Genomic DNA, 25,880 nt, shown 5'->3' with positions numbered 1-25,880 from the left:
TCGATCTGTATACATGTGTTTTTATGATGCCATGTGGGGGTGGGGGGGGGGGGGGGGGGTTTAATGTGTAACTGTTACATCACAAAATTGAAAAACAAAGTAAAGAAAAAAAGAACAACTTTCTGTTAAAAGACTGATTTTTAGATAACTATTTTAATGGAACAAGCTTCACAGTCAGTAGAAAACAGGCAGAAATGTAGCAGTCCTGTGGTTGTGGTAAATATTTGATAAACACCCTCCTTGCTTCAGTTTAATCTGAATAAGGAGTAGCCCATTGGAATGGCAGAAACTAGATCTGGATCAGATGTCGTGTCCACTCAGGTTTCAGTAAACAAAATAGAGTTTCAATAAATGCCACACCCAAGGAGACCTCTGCTAAAAAATAATATGAATAGTACTAAAATATCAACTGGTAGGTCAAATAATTAATATAATTGGGATGGAACATTTGTATGATCCTGACCAGTTTTGCCACAATCTTGGTGAAGAACCAGGGTTTCATTTTAAGTCAGAGGAGAACATTACACCATTGCCATGACTGATTCAGATTACTGGTGTTTTTAATTTGATGTGGACTATGAACACTGTCTCAACCCAAAGAAAGCAGGAGAGGCTCATGGTGCAGCTGTCTCAACCCAAAGAAAGCAGGAGAGGCTCATGGTGCAGCTGTCTCAACCCAAAGAAAGCAGGAGAGGCTCATGGTGCAGCTGTCTCAACCCAAAGAAAGCAGGAGAGGCTCAAGGTGCAGCTGTCTCAACCCAAAGATAGCAGGAGAAACTCATGGTGCTGCTTGAAACAATCAATCAGAGAAAGTTATGGTAACCTGGGAGTCCCATGCATGCATGTAGGGACAGTGCAGGTTCAATCATGTCAGGAACTCCCCTATCAGCACCAGGATGATAATCTAATATATTGGTCCTATATTAAATCTCAGCTTTTTGGCTCATATATCTATACTTTTTATATCTAGAATGGGCCAGAAACACATTCATCACCCGAAAAGGAATGAAACATTTTCTCTCTCATTTCTTCTTTGGAACCAGAGAGATGTGTTTCTTTTGTTCTACAGCTTCATTTCTCTTTTGAAGGATCTGCCACTTCACTAGGCCCTCGACTATGGACTGACCAAAGAAAAGGAGGCAGAGCCTAAAAACCCTACGTAGGTCCAGCTCGGCAAAATGTCCGTTATCAATTAATCTGCAATAGATCTTTCCCAGAGTTCAAGCTCAACAATGTCTAGATTGTCGGCGTGTAGTCTGGAATGCTGCTGCAACTTGAATAGTCAAGACATGAGCAATATTTTCTCTGGATTTCATTTTGAAAGAACAATTTAGTAAGGGTCATGGCTAGTGCAAATAAGTCCAGCCGAAGAGTGGTCTTCCTCTCAACTATTTACCTTCCTCCTCTCTTTTGTTTTGATCCCATTTTTGGTGACCTTAGGACTCTGAGCACTTTACCACTGTTAACCAGTGGTTAAGTGCATGTGCTCTTTCGTCTAAACATGGTAGTATTGGCTCTTACCCAATTGACATATTTAATTTTCATATAAGTTCCTAGTTCATGCCATTACAGAGCCTGTTTTTGCTTCCTAAACTGCCATTTCAGCCTGGCAAAATAAAATGATTTCCAGGCCCATATGTACCTTTTTTAGGTCGCGCATCAGCGCATGCGCTGTCTGCAAGACCTCCTGTAATCACTAAATATGACTTTACTCCTGCCTCTACTTACCATTGGTTCACTCACGGGTCACTTTTATTTTCTGCCTCCTTATTAGCCAGCAATCCTGTTTCATCATTTCTGTTTTGTATCCAGGAACACCGGTCAACCACAGTTTCCTTACACTGTAGCTGTTAAATTGTTCCTTCGGGGTCTACTTCTAGCTTACAAACAGCTCTCGAAGGTGCAAGCTGTGTGTCACTTTCTCGATCGTGAAGTGTGATGAATGCCAAACTCAACGCTTTCACTTTTTAAAAAGGCGGCACGCGCCGTGCTTTTCTGCACTCTGCTGTACCGTAATTTAGGTTGCTGTCAACAACTATGCTGAACACTTTCACTTTTATAAAGGTGGTATGCTCCTTGCTTTCTTGAAGTAGTTTGCTATGAACACCAGTGTGATGAGCACTTTCACTTTAAAAAAGTCGGCACAGCCTCACTTTTCTGCATTCTGCATTGCTGTGACCTAGTGTTGTTTGAACACAACTGATGATGTGTATGTGCCTACCCCTTCCGTCTTCTGTCCCAGTTACTCCAAAGGAAGGGCTAGAGTCTCTAGATTGACAGAGAGCAGGAGCAGAAAACGGAGCTGTGGACCGGAATGGGAACCACAAGAGACTTTGCTCCGTTTCACGTCGGAGCAGCATGGAGGCAATGTGTGATTCCTAGATGTCCGGTCCATGACAGCACTCTCCCTAGCAGTCAGCGCAGGCTCATCTCTGCTCAAGAGCGTCCAGTCTTGCCAGAGTTCGTGCCTGCTGCACGTTGCTGCCTGAGGCGATAGCGCTCCTGCCTGGTGCCTTCTGCATTTTGCTTCCTGTATAATTTTTATCGGCCCCACTGCAATATTGGTATCTGTTCTTTTCAGGTGTAATTGTGTTTTAAAGTGTACTCTGTTTTATTCTTTAGCGTCCTCCTATCATCTTGTTTGCCAGTTTCCTTTCCTTTTCAGGTCCTTCTCCCCCGTACCTGCTCGCTGTCTTACCGCCCTGTGGCCCCGCCCCGACACAGCCACCCGCCTACCCTCCTCCAGTCCTGCCCCCTCATCTACTTAATGGCGGCCACTGTGGGGTAGTACAGCAGACGCACGCAGCGGGTGCGCCGCGGGCGCAACGAATGCACGCCTAAGGCAAGCGTGCCTGCGTCCGTCCGCGACCAGTGCCAGGAACCCTGGCTCTCCCTGGCCCCACTGCTACGACTCTACCGCCCTCCATGCACTAAACCCCGGACGATACTCCGACTGCGCAAGATCCTCGCCGGGCACCACCCATGGTCAGTTCTCATGCAGACCCTGCCGCAGATCCTTCACCGTCGACGACAAACCCACAACCACCAAAGGCCCTCCTGACGCCCGCACCTACAAAACCGCGACGTGCATCCTCCTCAACGTGCGCTCCCTGCACAGACACGCCGTAGAGATCTGGCACCTGATCGACACCCTCTCGCTAGACGTCACCTTGTTCATGGAAACCTTGACCAACACCACCTCCAGCCCGACATCGCCATCGCCATCCTCGACAACTACAAGATCCAGAGAAAGGACCTCCCCCACCGCCCTGGAAGGGGACTCGCTATCGCACACAAGACACTCCTCCGGCTCCCCACTTCCAGCACAAATTACCCCATGCCAACACTGAATACCTCAACTTCCAGATTCAGACCAGTAACAGGACCACGCTACGCGGCAACCTCATCTACAGACCGCCGGGACCCCGCACCCAGTCCCCAACCTACATCGCCGAGCTCGCCGCTGCCCACGCTATCACCTCCATGGACGACCTTCTACTCGGAGACCTGAACTTCCACCTCGACAACCTCAATGACCCCGACTCCAGCACTCTCCTCGACAACCTCAGACTGAAGCAGCTGGTAAACACGCCCACACACAGCGCCAGACATACCCTCAACCCAATCTTCGCGATAGGAACAAACATCCGCTTCAGTCACACCACCCAGCTCCCCTGGATGGACCAACACTGCGTCCACTTCACCTTCAACACCACCTACGCACCCAAGTCCGCTCCGCGACCACCACGAAGCAACTGGAACAAAGTCACAGAGGAACTTCTCATCACCACCCTCCCCCAAGACCCCCCAGCGGCATCACCGAAGCCAACTTCACAGCCACAGAACTTCACCATTTGATCTCCAGCTGCGCTGACAAACTCGCACCCCTCCACCACCCCGCCAAACAATGCCCTCTGAAGGCCGCCTTGTTTACCACGGAACCACATGAAGCCAGACGCTCCTGCAGACGCCTAGAGAAAACCTGGTGAAACCTGAAAACCACAGGATGGACCAACCTCAGAAGCGCCCTGAAGGAATACCACCAGCGCATAAGAGACACCAAACGGACCTTCATTAGAGACAAAGTCCAGACCAACGCAACCAACACCAAGGAACTGTTCAACGTCATTCAGCAGTTCACGAAGCCCCCCAGCGAAGCCACAGACATCACACTATGTGACAAACACAGCTCTTACTTCCATCTGAAGATCAAGGCCCTCTACGTCAACTTCCGCGTACAAACGCAGGACACCACCTCCCTGCCTTACGTCACCGAGAAGCCAGCGATCATGACCTGGAATCCCGCCACCGTCGAGCACATTACCGCGCCCATGAAGACAACCCACTCAAGTACCTCAACAGACCCCTGCCCACCAGTCTTAGTCCTTGGATCACGGACATTGATGCACAGTAGAGTTAGACCATGCCGTAATTGAGTTCTCTCTTAGTTTAAACTTTTTAATAATTTTATGGAAGGTTTTTTAACTTACTTTTATTCATTATTTTCAAAACAGACATGGGAAAGGGAAGAAGGTAGAGAGAAAGCCTGTAAACCAAGAGTTTCCTTTCTTTGGGCATAACAAGCCATTTACACGATATGGTCTTGTCAGGAACCAGCATTCTTTTTTGTTTTTGTATAATTATGTTTCTTCTTTTTAAATGTTTTCTATTGTCATGGTTTTAAGTAATCTACACAATAAACTTTGTATTGACTGACCCCTGCCCACCGCATATATTCCACAGGGCCACCGCCGCCATCGCACCCGTGCTTAGACGGACCATCACACATCCTTCATATCCGGCATCTTCCCAGAAGAATAGAAGTTGGCAGAGGTTAAACCACTCCTCAAGAAACCCACGGCAGACCCTACCGACCTGAAAAACTACCGGCCCATCTCCCTCCTCCCTTTCATGGCGAAGGTCACCGAGAGACTTGTGAACACCCAGCTGATCACCTTCATCGAAGAGCACTCCATCCTTGATGCATCCCAGTCTGGGTTCCGCAGCAACCACAGCACCGAGACTGCCCTTCTTGCTGCCACTGAAGACATACGCATGCTACTCGACTAGGGTCACACCGCAGCCCTCATCCTTCTAGACTTCTCCGCAGCATTCAACCCCGTTTCCCACCGCACACTCACAGCCAGACTCCACGACGTGGGGATACAAGGAGCCTCCCTCAACTGGATCCAATCATTTCGCGCCGGCAGAACACAGAGGATCAGACTCCCCCTCCTACATCTCCAAACCCACCGATATCGACTGGGGAGTACCCCAGGGTTCACCCCTCAGCCACACGCTTTTCAACATCTACATGGCCCCCTTAGCTGCCATCGTAAGACAGTATGGGCTCAGCATTGTATCCTACACTGATGATACCCAGCTCATCCTCTCACTCACGAAGAAATCCAAATATACCAGACTCTGCTTCCTGGAAGGAATGAAGAATGTGGCAGCCTAGATGAAGGACAGCTGTCTGAAGCTCAACTCAGAGAAGAGCGAGGTCCTCGTTCTTGGACCCTGCATGTCCGCCTGGAACTCCACCTGATCGCCCTCCGCCCTCGGGAATCCACCCATCCCTACGGACCACGCAAGAAACCTTGGCATCATCCTCGATTCCTCCCTCTCCATGAATCGCCAGATCAATACAGTCGCTTCCACAGGCTTCAACTGCCTGCGCATCCTCCGCAAGACCCTCAAATGGATCCCCCAGACTGCAGAATGACTACTGCAACGCCTTATATGCCAGAATCAACAGAGCTCTACTACACAGACTCCAGACGATCCAGAACGCCGTTGCCAGGCTCATCCTCGAGCCACGAGACCATGACCCAACACCTGCGAGAGCTCCACTGGCTCCCCGTCAAAAAGACAGTCACCTTCAAACTCCGTCACCTTCAAACTCCTCACCTAAGCCTACAAATCCCTCAACGACATCAGACCCAAATACCTCACAAGAGAATTTCCTTCCACGTACCCAAATGGAAACTCCACTCCGCTGACCTCTCCCTGGCATCGCAGCCAAGACCTGGAACAAACTCCCCGTGCACATCAGACGCTCCCCAACTCTGCGAACCTTCAGGAAGGACTTCAAGACCTGGCTCTTCGACTGACCTGATGCTGCGACAAAGAGCTCCCCCCACCCCTAGCGCTTTGAGACCCTCACGGGTAAAAAGTCAGTCAATCAATCAACCAATCAAGTATTTGTAAAGCGTTCTACTCACCCGTGAGGGTCTCAGGGCGCTGGGTTGGAGGGGAAGCAGCTCCTGATCGAATAGCCAGGTCTTGAGAAGTCTCCTGAAGATCAGCAGGTCCTGGATTTGTCGCAGGTGGTTGGGGAGGGTGTTCCATGTTTTGGAGGTGAGGTGGGAGAATGATCTGCTGCCGGTGGTCATTTGGCAGATGCGTGGGACTGAGGCGAGGGCAAGGTCAGCGGAGCGAAGCTGGAAGTTTGGGGCGTAGAAGGTGTGTCGGTCTTTGAGGTATGCTGGTCCAGCATTGTGGAGTGCTTTGTGAGCATGGGTGAGGAGCTTGAAGGTGACTCTCTTGTTGATCGGGAGCCAGTGCAGGTCTCTCAGGTGGGCGGTGATGTGGCTGCGGCAAAGGATTCCAAGGATGAGGCGAGTGGAGGCGTTTTGTGTGCGTTGAAGTCTTTTCTGGAGTTTGGTCATAATTCCTGAGTAGAGGGTGCTACTCTAGTCTAGACTGCTGCTGATGAGGGCTTGGGTGACTGTCCTTCTGGTTTCTGTGGGGATCCATCTGTAGATCTTGCAAGCATGCAGTGGGTGTTGAAGCAGGAGGAGGAGATCGCATTGACTTGCTTGGTCATCGAGAGCGTAGGGTCCAGTATGAACCCCAGGTTGCAAGCGTGGCTGGTGTGTGTCGGGGCAGTTCCCAGCGTGGCCGGCAACCAGGAGTCGTCTCATCCGGAGGGGGTGGAGCCGAGGATGAGGACCTCCATCTTGTCAGAGTTCAGTTTCAGGTGGCTGGTCTTCATCCACTCTGCGACGGCCTTCATTCCTTCGTGGAGATTGGATTTTGCGGTGGCCTGGTCCTTGGTGAGGGAGAGGATCAGCTGGGTGTCATCGGCGTACGAGATGAAGTTGAGGTGGTGCGCTTAGGCGATGTTGGTGAGAGGTGCCATGTAGATGTTGAAAAGGGTCGTGCTGAGGGATGATCCTTGGGGTACGCTGCAGGTGATCGTGGTGGCTTCGGATCAGAATGGGGAGGAGGACTCTCTGGGTTCCGCCGGTGAGGAAGGGGGTGATCCAGTACAGGGTTTTGTCGTATATACCTGCATCTGGGAGGTGTGTGCGCGGGATGTGGTGGCAGACCATGTCGAAAGTGGCTGAGAGGTCCAGGAGGATGAGGGTTGCGGTTTCGCCATTGTCCAGCAGGGCCCTTATCTCGTCGGTGGCAGCGATGAGGGCAGTTTCGGTGCTGTGATTGCTATGGAAGCAGGATTGGTAGGAGTCCAGGATGTTGTTCTCCTCAAGAAAGTGGGTCAGGTGTCTGTTGGCGGTCTTCTCAATGACTTTCGCCGGGAACGGGAGCAGGGAGATGGGTTCAAAATTCGTGAGGTCCTTGTTTCCCGGCGTGTTTCCAGCTCTCTGGGAAGGTAGCGGTCTCATAGGAGCTGCTGATGATCTTCTGGGGTTGGGGTTGGGGTGCGATGATGGTGCTTGCTTTGTTGAAGATGTGGTGGGGGCAGGGGTCGAAAGGTGAGCTGGAGTGAATGGTGTTCATGATTTCGTTGGTGTCTTCATCGTGGACATTGTTCCAGGAGAGCAGGAGGTCGGTGTGTTTGGTGGGCATGGAGTCAGGGGTGTTGGCGTCTGTTGTCGGTCTCTGGGTGTCGAAGCTGTCGTGGATGTCTTCGATCTTGCGGTGGTAGAAGGTGGCCAGGGAGTCGCAGAGATCTCGCGACGGCGGGATATCATTGGAGCTGGCGCTGGGGGTAGCGAGTTCTTTCACGATGTTGAAGAGCTCTTTGCTGTTGTGTGCGTTGTTGTCGATGTGCTCTTTGAAGAAGGTCCTTTTGGTGGAACAGATGAGTTGGTGGTGCTTGCGTCTGGCGTTTTTGAGGTCTGCGTGGGTGTCTGGTTGTGACGCCACTACTTCTCGGGTTTTCGACAGGTTTGCTTGGAAGTCTGGAGGTCGACGTTGAACCAGAGGGCTCTCATGCCGGTGCACCTGTTTGAGGGTTTCCTGATCGGGCAAGGGTGTTGGCGCAGTCATCGATCCATTGTCTGAAGTTGTGGGCCGCTGCGTTGGTGTCTGAGGGCTCGGGTGGAGGGCCTCGGGCGTGGGTGGTGATAAGCTGGTCTTCGGTGACCTTGTTCCAGCTGCGGTGTGGGATACGTTGATGTTGGTTGTGTGCTGTGTGTTTCTCAAAGGAGTAATGGATGAAGTGGTGGTCGGTCCAGTGGAGTTCGGTGGTGTAGGTGAAGGTGACGTGATTGCTGGCGGAGAAGATGGGGTCGAGTGTGTGTCCGGCAGAGTGAGTGTGTGTTGTGACGAGCTGTTTGAGTCCGAGGTTGTTGATCAAGGTTGTGGAGTTGCTGTTGTTTGCGTTCTCGAGGTAGAAGTTCAGGTCTCCGAGGAGAATATAGTCTGTGGAGGTGAGGGCGTGCATGCTGATGAGGTCGGCGATGGAGTCGCTGAACTGCGGTCGGGGTCCCGGGCGTCTGTAGATGAGGGTTCCTCTGAGGGTGGTGTTGTGATCAACGTGGATCTGGAAGTGTAGGTGTTTGGCCGTGCTGAGGGAGTCTTCGGTGGTGTTGGTCACAATTCTGATGGTGTTCCTGTGGAGGATAGCGATTCCTCCTCCTGGTTTGTTGTTTCGGTCCCTGCCGACAGGGATGGCTATGGCTATGTTGGGCGCCAAGGAGGCATTCGTCCAGGTCTCAGTCAGGAAGGCGATGTCCGGGGAGGATAAATCGAGCAGGTCCCAGAGTTCGATGGTGTGCTTATGGACTGAGCGGGTGTTGAGTAGTATGCATCTGAGATGGTTGAAGTCCGCTTTGGTGGGGTGGGCAGAATGTGCAGGTGTGCACGGCAGGTGTAGCTGCAGTTTCATGCACGTGAAGGGTCTGTGGGTGAGCTTCGGGTGGCCTGGAAGCAGGTGGACGATCGGCCGGGATTGAGTGTGTGGAGGGTGTTGGCATCGTAGGGGCGTTGGGTGTTGTGGTGCTCGTCGGGGCCAGGTGGTCTAGCACTGGGCACGGTCCAGGCGCGGACGGGCGCAGGCGGGCTTGCCTTAGACGCACCGGCTGCGCACGTCTGATGCGCTCCCCCGCAGCGGTCAGCATATGTAGGGGAGGGGGACGGGAGCAGCGAAAGGGAGGTGGGAGTGGGGCTAAGTTGGGGCGAGGTGCAGGAGCAGCAGTGGCGGGAAAGGTATGGGCAAGTGGCACGGGGGAAAACCCCAGGCAAACAGTGGTGCAAAAAAGAAAGAAACAAGCAAACAACCACGTAATCAGGAAACCAGAATTATACAATACAGCAATTAGGGAGAACCACAGGAGTTAGTGCGTTTTACAAATCCCTAATTGCTTGATTGATGGATTGAACACTTGGTTTTGCTCGGAGTGTAAAAGTATCTTGTAAGCTCATTTCCATTATCAACAATCCATGGACAAGACACTTACGCAATTGTACCTAGACCAACAAGTGGATTATCAGACTAAAGCGGTCTCAGCTTGGTTTTGTGTGCTATGTAACAATATTCCCGAGTTCCACTTTCATACAGGCACCTCTTAAAATGTTTAACTCTCGCCTATCGGATCACTTAAATAAGGCGGCTAAATGCTTGTTCGATTCACAGAACTCTGTATTATAAAAAGCTGGATTACCCTAGTTGGAGGCTAGCTATTTTGGATGCTTAGATGAAAGGGCAAAAATGAAGTTCAGAAAAGAGCTCTATGTACTGCTGTTCTGTTGTTCGGCTGTGTTCTCGAAGACAACCCAGTGCATATCTCGTTAGGGGAAATGATTGATGGGGTTACACTCGAGAACACAGCCGATCTCCAAAGACCTGCATCAGTCTTTCTTCTCTATCCACGGTCATGTGACCCATCACATGATCGGAACTATTTCAAAATATCAAAGCGCGGCCGAGAATCTTCGTGCCGCTGCCATTGAAGATTAGTAACGGACCCGAGCTCGTCCACACTTCGATTTCAGGTTAGTTGACCCTTGATGACACGTCTACACATCCCTTTGAGAGTTCGCCTTAGCCTCTAATAGTCACACCGTAACTGAGCCTTTTCGTCTCTTTTTCATAGATTGGAACAACTTTATTACGAAAGGCATGTAAGTGATATCCCGCTTTATTACCTTGCTTACCACGGGAACACTTTGCAACACAACACTTCCAAAACTTCATTTGTATCTTTATTGTTATCGTTATGTTTTTTGTGCAAGCTGGTAATGCTGAAATGATATTATCCTTGTTATATATTTTTGTGCATCCGATAGTAATGGTAATTTATTACGTTTTTGCAGTGTCGACTCCCTGATGAAGGGCATGATTTTAATGCCCGAAATGCATTGGTAACACTATTATGACATTGCCTGAAGGAAAAAACATGTTTGAGAAAAGTTAAGACGACAACACAAGATGTTTGAAAGTCCTAAACTTAAAGTGTTAAAGAAATAAAAACATACACTAAGAAATAAACAGGAGTGGAAGTCTTTTTCAAAAGAAGACAACTATATGTGTGCCCGTAAAGGGATGATTCTAGGGCTTTTCTAGTCTCACTTCTCAACCCATATGTTAGGACGTCGTTGGACTCTCGACGCCTCCTTTCGGTGCACCATAAAATTGAATTAACGTGACTACTGAAACATAACCTACTTGCTGTGCATCTATCCAATTCTTATCATAAAATATATACACCACACTTAAATACTGGTGGTCCAGGTAATTAGGTGTCATAGTGTCCCATTGAGTATGGTTGCATATCTTTTGGGGCGGCACCTGGCTTCCGGTAAAGCTTTCAGTCGATATACTAAGTATTAGGTCTACAATGGAATTCATTTACCTCATATAAACTTATGACTTAATTTTGATAAATCACTGCTGGATTTTCCTCCCAAAAAAGGTTGCTGTGTTGGTGTTAGCAATACTTTTAACATTTAGCATTGTGCTGAAAAAAAAGTCACTACTTTTTGTTTGGAATCAGCTTCCAAAATATAATAATCTAAAAGCTTTGAACACAGAAACATCAGGCAGATATTTCCCCTCTGGCAGGCACCCGGTAGCAATGCTCTTTTGATTCAAAGAGAGTGCACATTTATAGCAAAGCCTGACAACCTTTCGGAATAGGGTCAAATTGGTATAAGTATTAAACCTCTAGGAGCCAGGTGTTAGGATATCATTATAAAGTGTCCTTCACTTGCATCTAAACTCAGAGTTTTGCACCTCATTCTAGCCAGTAAACAATTTTAAAGATTCTCACCCCAGGTGCCACGTTCAACCCTTGTCATGCTGTGAAGCAAGGGCTTCCATTTAGGCCTAGAAAATGATGTCTGCTAAAGGTTACATAATTACTCTTAACATGATTTATTTTTCAAAACTGTCCCTCCCATGTCCCTAACTGATATAGGTTTGTCCTGTATTCCATTTATTTTATTATTTTTCTGTCAGTGAGTGTCACAGCTACTCTTAAAACTCACAATATGCAGCAAATCATATAAAACAAATGTGTACCTATGAATAAGCCTGGCTACAGTTGTCTAATGGAGTTGTACACTCAATTGACATTCATACAGTATACATTTCTTAAAGAGCTGGGCCACAACATGTTATCTACAAATCAAGCACTAGCCTTTTAGAAGCAATTAGTACTGAAATAAGATCCAAAGGTAAATGCAGGAATAAACGTACAGATTTTAGTCTTGGTGATCGTCTTGCAGAAACACATAACTAAAAGGCATTATCATTTACAATGCCAATAGCTCAAACGGTCGCAAATGCGAGACCTATTGCATTGCAAATGCTTGTTATACATATGCTACCCCTAGGGTTGGCCCAAGACAGCCTAGAGGGCAGGGTGTAATGTATTTAAAAAGTAGGACATGTACATTGCAGTTTTACATGTCCTATTGTGAAAAACTCTCATATTTGTTTTGCACTACTGCAAGGCTTATTATCCTTCCCAAAGGATAACATTCAATTTGCCTTGTTACCTTCTATATGTGCAATTTCCAAACCAAATGGGAAGAGATCACTGGGTCAAGTTTGGTGTCTATGGAATCCTAATTTAAAATGCTACCTAATGGCGAAGTTGGATTTTAAATTATCATTCTGAAAATGCCACTTTTAGAAAGATGGTACAAAAGGGGGTGGTAATGGACGGAGCATCTGAACCAATCAAACACTCACACCCAGTCAAAAGATCTGGGTTTAATCCATCACCGTTCTTTAGCCCACTCTGCCACCCCAGTTCAGACATGGCTATATGCAAATCAGTCTGAACCTGTGCCTCATGGGAACATTCCAGCCCGAACTGCCAAGCCATGCCTTCCCTGGACCGGAAACAAGCTTCCGAGGACCGGTTTCTGGCATTCCAGCCGTCTTCTGCCCAGCTTGCTTGAATCCAGTGGCAAAGTGAGCAAGGGACTCACGTCTGAGCATACCCTGCCACACTTAAGGCGGCCAAAAGCGGTACAAAAGGGGGTGGTAATGGACGGAGCATCTGAACCAATCAAACACTCACACCCAGTCAAAAGATCTGGGTTTAATCCATCACCGTTCTTTAGCCCACTCTGCCAGACATGGCTATATGCAAATCAGTCTGACCATGTGCCTCATGGGAACAGTCCAGCCCGAACTGCCAAGACATGAGTCTTTTAGCTATCAAATCAGATCAGATCTTGGTAAAAGAATGACCCAGAGGTAGTGGGAACTCAGGACTAGAATGGGGGAATTAAGAAGGCGAGTTGCCCAGGTCTAAATGAAATTTCCAGCTATGCTTAAAATCATGTGGCAAAATAAGATGCATAACATCAGTAGCCCAGACGAATTTGATGTTTTTTTTTTTTATCTGTTTTTTTTTTATTTGTATTCAAAACACTGGCAAATAAATCATAACATAAAACATCAGTTATGACACAGTTTGCATACATTTGCGTGGGAACTCCTGCAAGATATCGCCCAAGAGCTCGAAGTGGATGTATTTTCGACACATATGCAGACATATGCCTGAGCTGAAAAAAAAAATATAGAGACCAGAAAACTAGTATATGTTGGTAGAAATTATAGCTTGTAAATATAATGTATATATAACAGGTTTTTTCTTTTTCTTCAAATTTTCTTTTTGTATCAATGCCTCCTGTTGCAAATGGCGGTTTCCGAATGGTGATCGTGGACCGCCAAAGAAGGAACAGGAGGGTTTCCTGAGGGGGGGTGGGGGTGGGGGGGTTTGGAGCACAGGGTGTGGGCAGCAAAGGGGAACAAAATAAGAAAATAGTCCTCATACATGCTTTAGATTCATGCTGGAAGAAGCTAGGAGGTTATAGAAAAAGTTTAAAAATGAACAATCCCAATAAACTTAAACTATTAACAGGGAATGTGAATGGGCTGAGACGGAAGAGCAAGCTATCTTGGGTTATACAGTTCTTAAGGGGTCCTGAAGCACACATTATTTTCCTACGAGAAACCCACCTAGAAGCACAAGAATGTAAACAGGATTTTGGTAAAGTAAGATGGGTTCAGGAGGTCCTCTGTTCTGAGCAAAGAGGAAGTACAAGGGGAGTAGCACTACTGATTAGATGCAATTCAGGAATAAGGAATGAGACAGAACAGTCAGAGAGATGACTCGTGGCCACCTTAACTCCTTCCGTGCTCATGACGAGCTCAGCTCGTCATGAGGCACTGTTGCACTGTGCTCATGACCAGCTGAGCTTGTCATGACCCGCGCGGCGCTCACACGCGGGGATAATTCCCCCGCTGTGCTGAACGTTCTATTGAAACAGGCGTGAGCACCGCGGCGCTGCACACAGCCCCCTTCCCCCACAACGAAGGGGCTAACGATGCATTATAGGTCCTTGGTCTGCGTAGTATATTATGGACCAAATGAAGACAACCTGGGAGCACTCTCTAATCTAGAAACTAATATGCTTGATACAACAGCTCCTATTATAATGGGGGTGATTTCAACTTGGTTTTAAATAAGGAATTAGATTGTACCTCGAAAGCAAAGTATACTAGCCCCCCTAACACATTTTCTAGCTTGAAAAATATGATGAGGGAGTTTAAATTGGACAATATCGGCGAATTATGAACGGGGAAACTAGAGAACTAGAGATTTCACGTTCTATCGCAGGAAATACAGGCATCATTCACAAATTGACTATTTCCTTATAGATCAAGAATTGCTAACAGAGGTCGAGAGGATAAACCATATTCCCGCCATACTGTCAGACCATTCAGCAGTGCTTATGAATTTGATATTGCAGCAAAAAGAGACAGAGAGGAGGTGGACAGTAGATAAGGCAATGTTATTAAATGAAGAAGTGATTAGAGATTTAGGGGAGAAGATGGCTGAGTATTTTAAATACAATTCGGGAACAGCCAATGACCAGATAATATGGGAGCCAGTCAAGGCCTACGTAAGGGGGATAATGAAGGCTATAACAGCGTGAAAAAGGAAAGCTCAGAAGCAAGAGGAGGCAAGGAAAATAAATGATATCAAGGAAAAAGAAAGAATTACAGATTGTATAAATGGAGAGCTTAAGTACAGTTACAAGATTAGTGAAAGAGCTAGAGAGTCTGCAGGCTGAGTTCCAGGCAAAGATAGATAAGAAGCTTCTAGAAAGGTGGAAAGTAAGCAAGCTCTAACATTTTGAATATGGGGAGAAGTGCAGCTCCTTGTTTGCATGGAAGGCTAAGTCAGACAGGGCAAAGAACACGATTAAGAATTTAATAAAAAGAGGGTCAGGAGTAATGATACAAGAAGATCAAGAGATCCGTGAAGATGCTCGAAGTTTCATGTGTGATCTGTATAGAGAGGACTTAAAGCCTGAACAAGAAGATATTCAGAAGTGGTTAAGAAAGATAGCATTACACCAACTGACTGAGGAACAAAAGATATCCTTGGTACAAGACATTACTGAGGAGGAAATACTGGCACAATGTATAAAAATGGCAAGAGGAAAAGCCGCAGCTGTACTTAACTATCCTGGACAAGGTGGTGCCAATCTTAAAAATCTTGTTTAATAAAATCTATATAGACGGGGAATATCCACCTAGCTCATGGGAAGAAGCCACAATTATGCTGATTCTAAAACCAAACAAAGACCCCCAGAAGATTGAGTCTTATAGGCCCATATCCTTATTAAATACAGATTATAAGATCTTTTCAGGAATAGTCGCTTCACAGGTTTCAAAGGTAATAACAGGGGTAGGCCATCCTGATCAGAGGGGCTTCATACCAGGGAGGCAGCTAAATGAACTAGCCTTTCAGGTAATGGGGGCTGAAGTAAGAAATGACCCATTGACTGTAGTGGCAATAGATGCTGCCAAAGCATTTGATCAGGTAAATTGGGTATACGTGTGGAGACCCTAAAAAAGTTTCGGCTTCCCAAATAATTTAGTAAAAACTGTGAAAAACCGATACCTTAACCCTAAAGCAAAAGTGCTAGTAAATGGGGAACTTACGGACTGGTTCGGTATTACAAAGGGCACAAGGCAGGGGTGGCCTATTTCCCCATTCCTGTTTAACCTATATAATGAGCTGTTTGCCAGCTGGAAGACACCTCAATTTTGCGTTTCAGGACGGGTGGGTTAGAAATCAAAATAGCACTATATGCAGATGATTTGCTTTTATATCTGACAAACCCTCAAGAAGCAATTCCAAGGCTCATAGAGAAGGCAGAGAGATTTGGTGAGGTTTCAGGGTATAAAGTAAATAGGGAAAAATTTGAAACTATGGAATGGAATCAGGAGGTGAGAAGCCTGGGGGTCCAAAACCAAATGAGATACCAAGGGTTACAGCTCACTCAGAAATTGGAGGATATCCCTTTAGTTAATTGGAAGAGAATAAGTAAGGAGATAACAAGTTTATTGTAGTGATGGGCAAACCTCTCCCTACACATCTATGGGAGGGTTAATCTCGTGAAAATGATTATTTTACCAAAAGTTACTTTCCTATACAATTCTATCCCACTTTCCTTCAGAAAGGCAGACATAGCGAAGATACAAGGTAAAATAGGAAGCTTTATTTGGGCGACGAAGGGCCAAGGATAGCCTGGAAAAAACTTAGCAAAGGGCTCACAGAGGGCGGACTGGAACTACCCGACTTACTAACCTACTGACATGCCTTTCATTTAAAAAAAATTGAATGCTAGCAAGCAAGCCCGATAGCTCACCATTAGGATTATTATTTGAGGCAATGTTAAAATATGTGGTGCAAGGCCATACCCATTTCTTTACAAATTTGGTGATCCAAAGTGTTATAAGAAAGTAAGGCTAAACATTTTAAGAGCTGCCTTAGAGACTTGCGTCTACATCAGGAAGAAAATGAAGATACCATATTACGCAGCACAAGCCCCAATTTGGGACTCCCCAGGCACTCTGGAGTGTTTGAAGGATCAACTTAGACAGCCGTTGAGAATAGGAGGACTAAATAAATGGGGAGATCGGAAAAAGGAATCCAATTTAGTCAGCTGGGATGTGCTTAACAATCTCACAAGAGGAACTTTGACGAGGTTTAAATACTATTAGATATCCTCTTGGTCGGCATCACAGAGCTGGCCCCAGGAGGAGGAAAATCCAAACATGGATCAAGTAACCAGAATGGACAAGTGGAAAAAAGAAATTTCCTTCTGGTATTAGGCCTTAGTGGATGCGGAGGACAATCGGGAGAGTGAAATCATGTATCTTTGGGGAGAAGAATATGATAGTGAAGACATTAACAAATTCTGGTCTGACTTGTTTACTATCTTACAGGATGTGGTAAAACCAGCACCTCTCAAAAGGAATCACCTATATACCGCCTAAAGGGTATACTGGTCTCCACAAAAGTTATCGAAAGTTACAGGCAACGTGTATAACTGTCCAAGATGTAAATATTCTGCAGCAGATGACAAGCATATGTTTATCGAATGTCAGGATATCAAACTCTGCTGCCTGGGAGTATGTAATTTTTTGGAAGAAGTGTTGGGGTTACCAAGTGAAGTAAGTGCCAATTTGATATTGTTTGGTCTTACGAATGACTATAAATTGAATGCACTTTGTACAAAGTATACGTTTTTTGTGATCATCTTAGCAAGATGAGAGATATGTAGAAAATGGAAGTCATAATTTCCGCAAACATTTGCAGACTGTTTAAAGAATATTATTTGCACCAGCGAATCTGGCATGGCGTGTGATCAAAGAAGCAAAGTTCAGATCTGGTCTGCTTTAATAGATTAGTGGGAGAAGGCAAGAGAATCTTATGATTAAGCCAATCTTACTGTTGGTCCTGGTCTCCTTAGTTACATCCCAGAGCCCCCAAAGTGAACAGGAGTAGGAAACGGAAACAGTAATATCGTTGCCGGAAAGCTCTGCTCTCTCTTTGTCCCCTCCGAGGGTTGGCATATGTTGAGGAGAGGGAGACAGGAGGAATCCGAATAAGAGTGTTGGCAGTATGAGGACAAAAAAAAAAGTTTTAACTGGAAGGAGCTCAATAGAAATAATTCTGTGCAACCCTCAACAGCTATTTTCCATCAATGGTATATGCTTTGCTATTGACGTACTTATAGTTCATCATTGGGTCTTACTTCCCCCCTCCTATCCCCCCCACCTGGAGGTAATCTCTCTGGTCAAGAGATCATTTGAGATCCAGATATGGGATTGTGACTTAAAATGACCTCTTATTTAGAAAAAGTGCTTCCATGGTAAATTTTGATAAGATTAAGGTTAAAAAGGGAAGTAGATGTGATATGGGATGTTCGATGTGTCCCTCCCATCATGTAGGGAAAACTATGCATCATACAAAATGGACTACATGTTTCATCCACCCTGCACCCTCTCGGGGTCAGGGGCATTTGTCAGGACCAATATTATTGGATGGGCTGTCATTGACTGGATGAGCCGGAGAAGCTGGACCCAGCATTTGTTGCACCTGAATAGGTTATGTCCGGTCTCCAAACAAAGGGCTGAAAACCACTTGTAGTTAGTCTGGAGCCAGGAGAGGAAAGGCAGGGCATCTATGCACTGCAGAGACACTGTCTAAAAGCTTCTCCAGCCTTCTAGAACGAGGGCAATTGGGTATAAAATGGGGACGGGAGACACCAGCTCTTCAGCCCACTTCTGGAACTGTTGGACTGCCATTCTTCTGGACTTCACTCTGCTGGACTCCTGCTTTGCAGAGCTAGCCTGCTGTCCTCTTGTTTGAGTGAGACGGACTGGACCCACGTCCCTGGGACCTAGAACTCAGAGTGAATTCAAGGGCTAGTTGGCCTTCTCTAGATCTGAAACCTCAAGGACATAGCAGGCTTCCATAAACCTTACACCTGCTCTCTGCAATCTGTGAGTCTACCCTACCAAGTGGTGCTAGCCCCAGCCTGGACCCTTGAAAGTAGGCCAAAGGTGCTTACTGGCAGATCTGACGCATCTCATCTGCTGAGCAGCGCATCCCCAAGAAGAACCGATGCACTATTGCTGCTGCATAGAATGGACTGCGGGCAAAACTTCCCATGACTGCAGGCTAGACAACGGATTTCGCATAGTAGTGCTCAGGGCCAACACATCACCCTGACTGCATGTCTCATCCCATAGGCCATCTTCACATTGCAGGACCCGTTGACAGGATCCTTGATAACAATGCAAGAGGGTCTCACACTGCAGCCACGTTGCATCTCAGAGGCGATGCATCACCTTGGCTGTGCAGCGCATAATCGAAGCAGATCCTCGTAAAGCTCCACAACCAGGATTTAGGGTACTTTGTTCAGCGTGCCTAACTGTGTCCCTGTAGCTGGCTGCGCTCCATTGTAGTCAGCCTGATCCTGTGACTCTGTCTCCGGCCGGACCAGATATTCACAGTTTGCACATTGTGCTTTTTGACATTCATTTCTCTAAAAACTTAAACTTTCAATACCTCTGGTTCTACTGATTGGAGCTTTGTCATTTTGGTCTTGTATAGTTTATTGAAATGTACCCTATTAGTCTAAATCTGTTGTGGGCTCCCTTGGTGTTGTGTATTCACTGTTTTACTGTTTGAAGCATTGCACAAATACTTTACACGGTGTCTCTGAGTTAAGCCTGACTGCTCTGTGCCAAGCTACCTAGGGGGTGAGCACAAGTAAATTTGGGGTTGCCTATGCCTTACCCTGACAAGGACTGTGGTTGATGCTTGACCAGGGCTCACACCCAGTCAACCACAACCCAATTTCTTACAATATGCAAAAGAAGTCAGGTATTATATTTCAGGATCTATTTTGGAAAGTCAGTGAGGTGTTATGGGCTTACATTGGGAAATGTACACACATGGTAGAGTTCTTGAGAAGAAGTATTATAGGGAATTAATGTTTGGGATCTTGTACAAAAGTTTCCTTTAAAACATCTGTTATGCATCAATCAATTTAATTTGGAAAATCTATTTTGAGCAGGATTTTTTGCCCTTTTATCTGGTTGCTTACAAGTAGAGGATAAGTATCAGTTTGAGGCATTGACATGATTAGTACTCTTGCATCAAAGGACCAGTTAAAGCTGAAGGTCGCTTCATGTTCTAGTCCTTCTTCAAGTGTGAAGCTCTCTCCTTCCCACAGTAACACTGGAGCAGCCCATCGGGCATGTAGGCACCTTTTCAAAGTAACCCTTTCTTACTCTGATCATCTTTATGCTTTGTAAACCTAGTAATTAGTGTTGGATAACTTCTTCACCCTCTACAGGGTTCCCAGCCAGCTTAAAATGATGGCAGTGCAAATACCTTAAATTCACCATGCCTTGCAGGTTGTAGAACAACACTATGGTGACAGACGACTCAAAAACAGGTTTCATATAAATCCACAATCAATCCATCATTGATAAGCTGAATATGTCAATAAAAAGTTAACATAGTAAGTCAGAGTAGATTTTTGTCAGAGTGCACTCACATCAAAAGTACAGAGTTACTTTTCCTATGAATGTGCCCATTCTATATTATTCAGAGATCCTCACATTTAAAAGAATAAAGGTGATAAGCCCTCACTTACTGAATGCTGCCATACATTTTTCTGGGACTCTGGGATTTTTAACCATCAGGTAGTACAGAGGTATCCCACTGAGGGTTATGGCGCAACCCATGCCTGTGTTAAAAGGGTCCGAGTACAGGGACATTCCAACTATGAAGAGACACGTCACAGTAAAGACAACTGGAATAAAGATAGGAACCTGCATAGTGGAAGAAAAGGGAGAAAGGGTAAAAGATAAACCTTCAAAGTGATAATTGGTCAAATAAGAAGTACCAACATTGTAGGTTAGAAATAAAAATATAAGAACATTCAAAGTAGTGTTTTGGAATTTTGTTACAAAATATTTGTATTTGCTATGCATACATTTAACATCTGTTGCTATTGAAGCAGCGTAATTTTGATTTCCCCCTTTTTTCGCTTAATTAAGCCACATGCATGTGTATGTATGACCTTATGTGTGATGTAATCTTAGTAACATAATTTAATGTTAACATTATAGGGTATTTGTTAAGCGCACAGCTACTCCGGGGAGTGTCCCGGCGCTATCTTGACCCCAGAACAGAGCAAATGACAGAACAGCTAGCCATAGCCAACTCCTCTACTCTACTGTTGAAAAAGCCAGGTTTTTAAGCTTCGCCTAAAGCGGAGGAGATCACGTTCTTGTCTAGGGGAAAAAGGGAGATTATTCCATAATTTGGCCGCTACTACCCGAACGGAGCGTCTTCCTTTGTAAAAATGGCAAACGTAGGCACAATTGTCAGTAGCTGGGTCAATGACCCCAGAGTCCTGGACGGTTTCTGATGTATGGGGCCCGATGCTATTTAGGAATAATAGGAACAGCTATTGAAAGATTGGGGCCTGATCCTTTACATAATCATGTCTCTGTGATGAATAAAAAATCCCACTCCCATGATATCAACCACATGATATCAACCTAACCCCTGAGGATTCCCAATATGTTTCACAGGAAGAGTGTATTAATTAAGGTGAAAGACTGCACGGTCATCTGCTTCTGAGAATTTGCACTGGAGGGAAGTGCAGAGCTCTCCTTATGACACTGGGGTTGCACATGTGATAAACCATTTACTGTATGAAGCAGAGTGGCAGCACTTGGACGAAGTCCAATGAGTTTAGAGGACAGGGTACTTGTTGGCCACAGGATGTCTTCCTGTAGAATCAGTAGCAATTTCCCATACTGACCACTAAACTCAGTGCTGATGGTGCAAACAGACTTGCCTTTGACAAGCATGCAGTGGTCTTGTTGCTTTCCCATAGAATGACTACAGTGCAGGGGGGCTTAAATACAGACGAGCAACCCTACATGTTTTAGGTACTGAAAAAAAACTAGACAACTGACAGTTAAAAATGGCAGCCATGTGATGACACATTCACTACCCACCCTAAGATGGCAGTCCTCCACTAACCAGCATGGCGTTCCCAGGTATGGTAATCTAGTGGGTGTCAACCCATCCTAAATAGGTACCCGGCACCACAATGACACACCAGTCTCTGGGTCATGGGTTAGCAATGAGAAGCCAATAAAAGTCCTTCAATCCTTGGCTTACAACCTAGGACTGCAAGTAGATACTTTACTTTAATCAAAGAAGAGTATTTGAGCAGGATAAAATTAAGAAACTAAAACTCATGTAAGTTAGCAGAAGAAGGGTGTTGTTGCTAGATTATTTTACCCACATAAGAATAGTCACTAATTGTCTTTTTTCACTGTTTCTTAACCATTGTAGTGTCCTGAATTTATGTGTCCTGATGAGAACCCCTAATTTATGTTGGGTTTAAATCTGCATTGGCAGCATAATTGCACCAGTGAGTGTGCTCATGAAAAAGGAAGCATAGGTATGCAGGGAATCTTTGGGTCTAAATAATCTAGTTGTCAGATCCCTCACTTAGGCCTATAATTAACATACAGCATCTACTTGCACTTCTACCTTGTAAGCTAAACATTCAAGGGCTTTTATTGGCTTCTCATTGATTGCCCCTTTGTCTAGTTTCAATTTCGGAACTAGAACATCTATTGCTACATGGTTTGTATCTATAATTCAATTTTTGTGGTAATGTAATACATTTCTTTTTTTTATGGGGACATGAATGTTAACTGATCCATTTCATGATAATAATGTTCATCTGTCATTGACATTTATAAGCAAAAAGTAAAGATTCCGACTATTCCGGGGGCGTGTCTTAGCGAGCCATCATGGCGGACGCAGCCTAAGGATGCTCCGTCCCGCCAGCCATTGGTCCGATGATTTATCCTGCTTCCCGATGCTCCCGAGTGCCCCAGACAGGAGATTCCGGCATCGGATACTGGCACCGAGACCCTCATAAACTTTGGGCCCTACTAGCGCACCCGGGGGCCATAGACCAAGCACCCGTCCAGTGAGGCCTAACCAGCAGAGAGAAGCCGGGACCTCGAGTTACGTGGCTCCGGCGACGACGGAGGGGACAAGGCGAGCGCCAGTCCCTAGGCTGGTGGGACAGGCGCTGCTGCCCAGCGGCACCGCTCGGTCCCCTGCCTCATCCAGTGACGGCGCCTAAATACTGGCGATTGGGCCAGAGGTGCGGTGCGGCCTGAAAGGGCTGGCGACGCCGGGGCCTACATTTTGGAGTATTCCCGGAGACGAATTTGGACGCCGGCCCGAGGCCCTCCCTCCCCCCTGCGCCGCCAATGACAGCAGCGACACGCACGGTGAAGGGGTAGCAGGACCGCTCACAGAGCGGTGTGTTTGGGGCCAGATCTAAGTGCATACCTGATGGGAGCTGGCAGCAGCCCTGGCGGCGGTCGGACCGGGCCGTATCGGCAGTAGGGGGCGCACCTGGGCCTCATAAGGGGACGTCTGGAGATCAGCAGCCTATGGTCTGAGTGGAGCTGAGGGTCTTGCATCGTGGGCAACCCTTGGACCTCCTCAGTTGGCGTGTACAGGCCGGGACAGTGCAAATTGGGGTCCACTGCCTTAAAGAACGGCAGCGAGAGCCCTATCACGATCCCCATAGGTGGCGCATTGGGTCGCATCGGCGGTTGATTCGGGCCACGGCGAAGAGGCACATCGAGCGGGTCACTTGCCTGAGGGCCAACACTGCGGTCCCGGAGCCACAGACCGGACTCCCGGGATTGAGAGATACACGCCGTAGGGCAGGCGCCCCCAGACAGTCACGGGAAGCAAGCATGGACCTTGGTGACAGAGGTGGCTGGTGCACGAAGGTAACAACAGCTAGTCTCTGGGGAGCTCATTGCTGGTGGCTAGTGGTCATGACGCGGGGAGGTGGTGGGGGGCGCCCCCCAAGCAAGGCCCCATAGATAAATTCACAGGCCCCAGTGGCGGTGCGGGGGCGACCGGCGGTCGTCAAGATGCTGGGCCAGATAACGCAATCCCGAGATATGCTAGATGCGAAAATAGGGGCCGTGGGGTCGGATGTGACACTACTGCGCCAAGACTTGAGGAACGCAGTGTCCCGCATCACAGAAGCTGAGACGCGCCTCTCCGGAGTGGAAGATGACATTGGGGCCCTGAAGCGCAAGGTGGCAACCATGGAGTAGGTCCAGAAGGGTTTAGCTTTCTGCGTGGAGGATGCAGAAGGTCGCACCAGGCCGAACAACCTACCCCTTGTGGGCCTGCCCGAGGGAAGTGAGAAGGGCAAAATGGAAGGCTTCCTGACGGAGTGGCTGGAGGGTTGGCTCCCCGTGGGGTTGCTTTCCCGCTGCTTTGTGATCGAGCGGGCACACCGGGCCCTCATACAGAAACTACCAAAGGGTGCACGGCCCGACCAGTGATTGCTAAACTCCTCAATTACCATGACCGGGACACTATCCTGAAAATCGCCAGAGAAAAGGAGTTGCTGCTCTTTGAGAACCATCGCATTATGATCTTTCCGGACTATACCCGCATGGTGCAGCAGCAGCGGCAGTCATACACGACGGCCAAGGCCCACCTGCGTGAACTGAAACTCCCATACGCCTTGCTGTATCCGGCCCGGCTGCGGGTGGTGTTCCAGTCGCGCACTCACTTCTTTAATACCCCGGAGGAAGTGTTCAGTGGACAGACGAGACAGTGCCGGTCAGAGTGCACACATCCCCCGGGTTAGAGACGGACTCTTCTCAGGGTGGGCAGCAGTCACAGGTCTCTCAAGTGACTAGGCGAAAGAATAACTGGAGGTCCAGGTCCAGGCAGCGAACAAAATCTGAGAGTGCGTCGGAAAGGGGGAAAGGAGCTCCGGATAGCCAAATCGATGGATCCTGAGGCAGCACCTGACTGACTTTGGGGAATGTACCAGACTGCGACTCTGCACAGTCAGCTGTGTATTCCTGGACATGTATTCTATGGATTTTCATATGCTAGTATTGTGGTGGGGGTAGGTGGCTCTGTTGGAGTTAATCCTCATATCACATACGGAACTAGTGGGCACGAGGGAGCGGGGTGGAGAAGTTTAGGGTGGGCACCACACCAAGGGGCAGGAGGGTTGTGGGTAATTGTGGGTAGGGGGAGAGTTGATGGGGATCCATTGGGGTAGATGGCTTCTTGCCTCCCGTTAGGGGTCGGTTACATACTGCGCCGCGACAGGTACTTCAACGTTTCTGAGGAATGGGGGGGTTGTTTGGAGTTCGGGGCTGGGGACGAGTTCGGGGGGGAGGGGTCGCATGGTCATCTGGGAGTCTGGATTGTTGAATGGAGTGTGCATGTCGGGTCCACTGGCTGGAAGTTCACTTTTGATGTCCCATGATGGCGGGGTCTGAGCATAGAGCTGGGGGGTCAAGGGATTCCCTTAGAGTCCTCAGTTGGAACATCCGCGGAATTCTGGATAAGATCAAAAGGGGGCTGTACTGCGGCAGGCGAAGAGAGCGGGGGCAGATGTGCTTCTACTCCAGGAGACTCATCTATTAGGCACAAAAACACCATGCTTACAGCGATATGGCTTTCATCAAGTGTTTCATGCTGGCTTCACGAGAGGCTCGAGGGGGGTGGCTATACTTATACATCGCAGGGTCCCATATGTCCACTCCACTCAGTGGGTTGATGTACAAGGGCGATATCTCATCATCACGGGTAGTGTTGGAGGGGAACAACTAGTGTTAGGAAGTGTCTATGCCCCCCCTGCAGTGGTCCCTGGTTGAAAAGTTGCTTGGCTTTTGGGCCGACCTACCGGACGCTCTACAAGTTGTCGGTGGGGATTGGAATGATGTCATGGATAGTCAAAGGGATAGGTACCGTCCTGGGAGTGGTGGAGTATTAGGTCCCCCCACTATACTTCATGGCGCGAGGTCTGAACTGGGTGGACACGTGGCGGCATCTACACGGCACAACGAGGGGGTACACATACATATCCGCGATTCACAAATCCTTCTCTAGACTGGTTTACCTCTTTGTCCCGGGTGCTGTGCAACATAGGGTAGAAGCAGCAGATATCCTGCCACGGGGACTCTTGGACCACTCTCCTATTACTGTAGACATAGGTTTAGTTAGGGAGCGGAGGCCATTCCGATGGCGCCTCACCACATGGCATCTGCAGCAACCAGATTATCAGAAGCATATGGGTGAGGCTATCGCCAACTTTTTGATAGACAACGTAGGGTCAGTAGCTGAGGTAAGCACAGTCTGGGAGTCAATGAAGCCGATGCTCAGGGGGGTGGACATAGCATGGTGCGCGGCAGCGCGAAGGAAGCGTAGAGCGGACCTGGTTCGAGCGGAGGCCGATATTGCGCCATTGGAGCT

General features: G+C 47.5%; 1 protein-coding gene and 1 long non-coding RNA gene across 2 annotated transcripts in view; one reads left to right on the top strand and one right to left on the bottom strand.

The window, feature by feature from the left end:
* The window catches only part of LOC144769353 (uncharacterized), a 54,738-nt gene extending 44,127 nt beyond the window's left edge, over positions 1–10,611 (top strand). The window contains exons 3-4 of the long non-coding RNA XR_013598691.1: positions 10,287–10,314; positions 10,507–10,611. This is a non-coding gene — a long non-coding RNA (uncharacterized LOC144769353). The remainder of the gene's footprint in view (positions 1–10,286; positions 10,315–10,506) is intronic.
* Positions 1–25,880, bottom strand: part of LOC144769361 (cystine/glutamate transporter-like) — a 368,176-nt gene that overhangs the window by 52,564 nt on the left and 289,732 nt on the right. The window contains exon 11 of the mRNA XM_078653416.1: positions 20,182–20,359. Within this exon, the coding sequence (XP_078509542.1) occupies positions 20,182–20,359 (178 nt within the window). The remainder of the gene's footprint in view (positions 1–20,181; positions 20,360–25,880) is intronic.

This window comes from Lissotriton helveticus, chromosome 1_1 (assembly GCF_964261635.1).
Source record: "Lissotriton helveticus chromosome 1_1, aLisHel1.1, whole genome shotgun sequence".
Lineage (NCBI taxonomy): Eukaryota > Metazoa > Chordata > Amphibia > Caudata > Salamandridae > Lissotriton > Lissotriton helveticus.
Note: the sequence above shows the minus strand (reverse complement) of the source record. Positions and strands in the feature narration are given on the sequence as shown.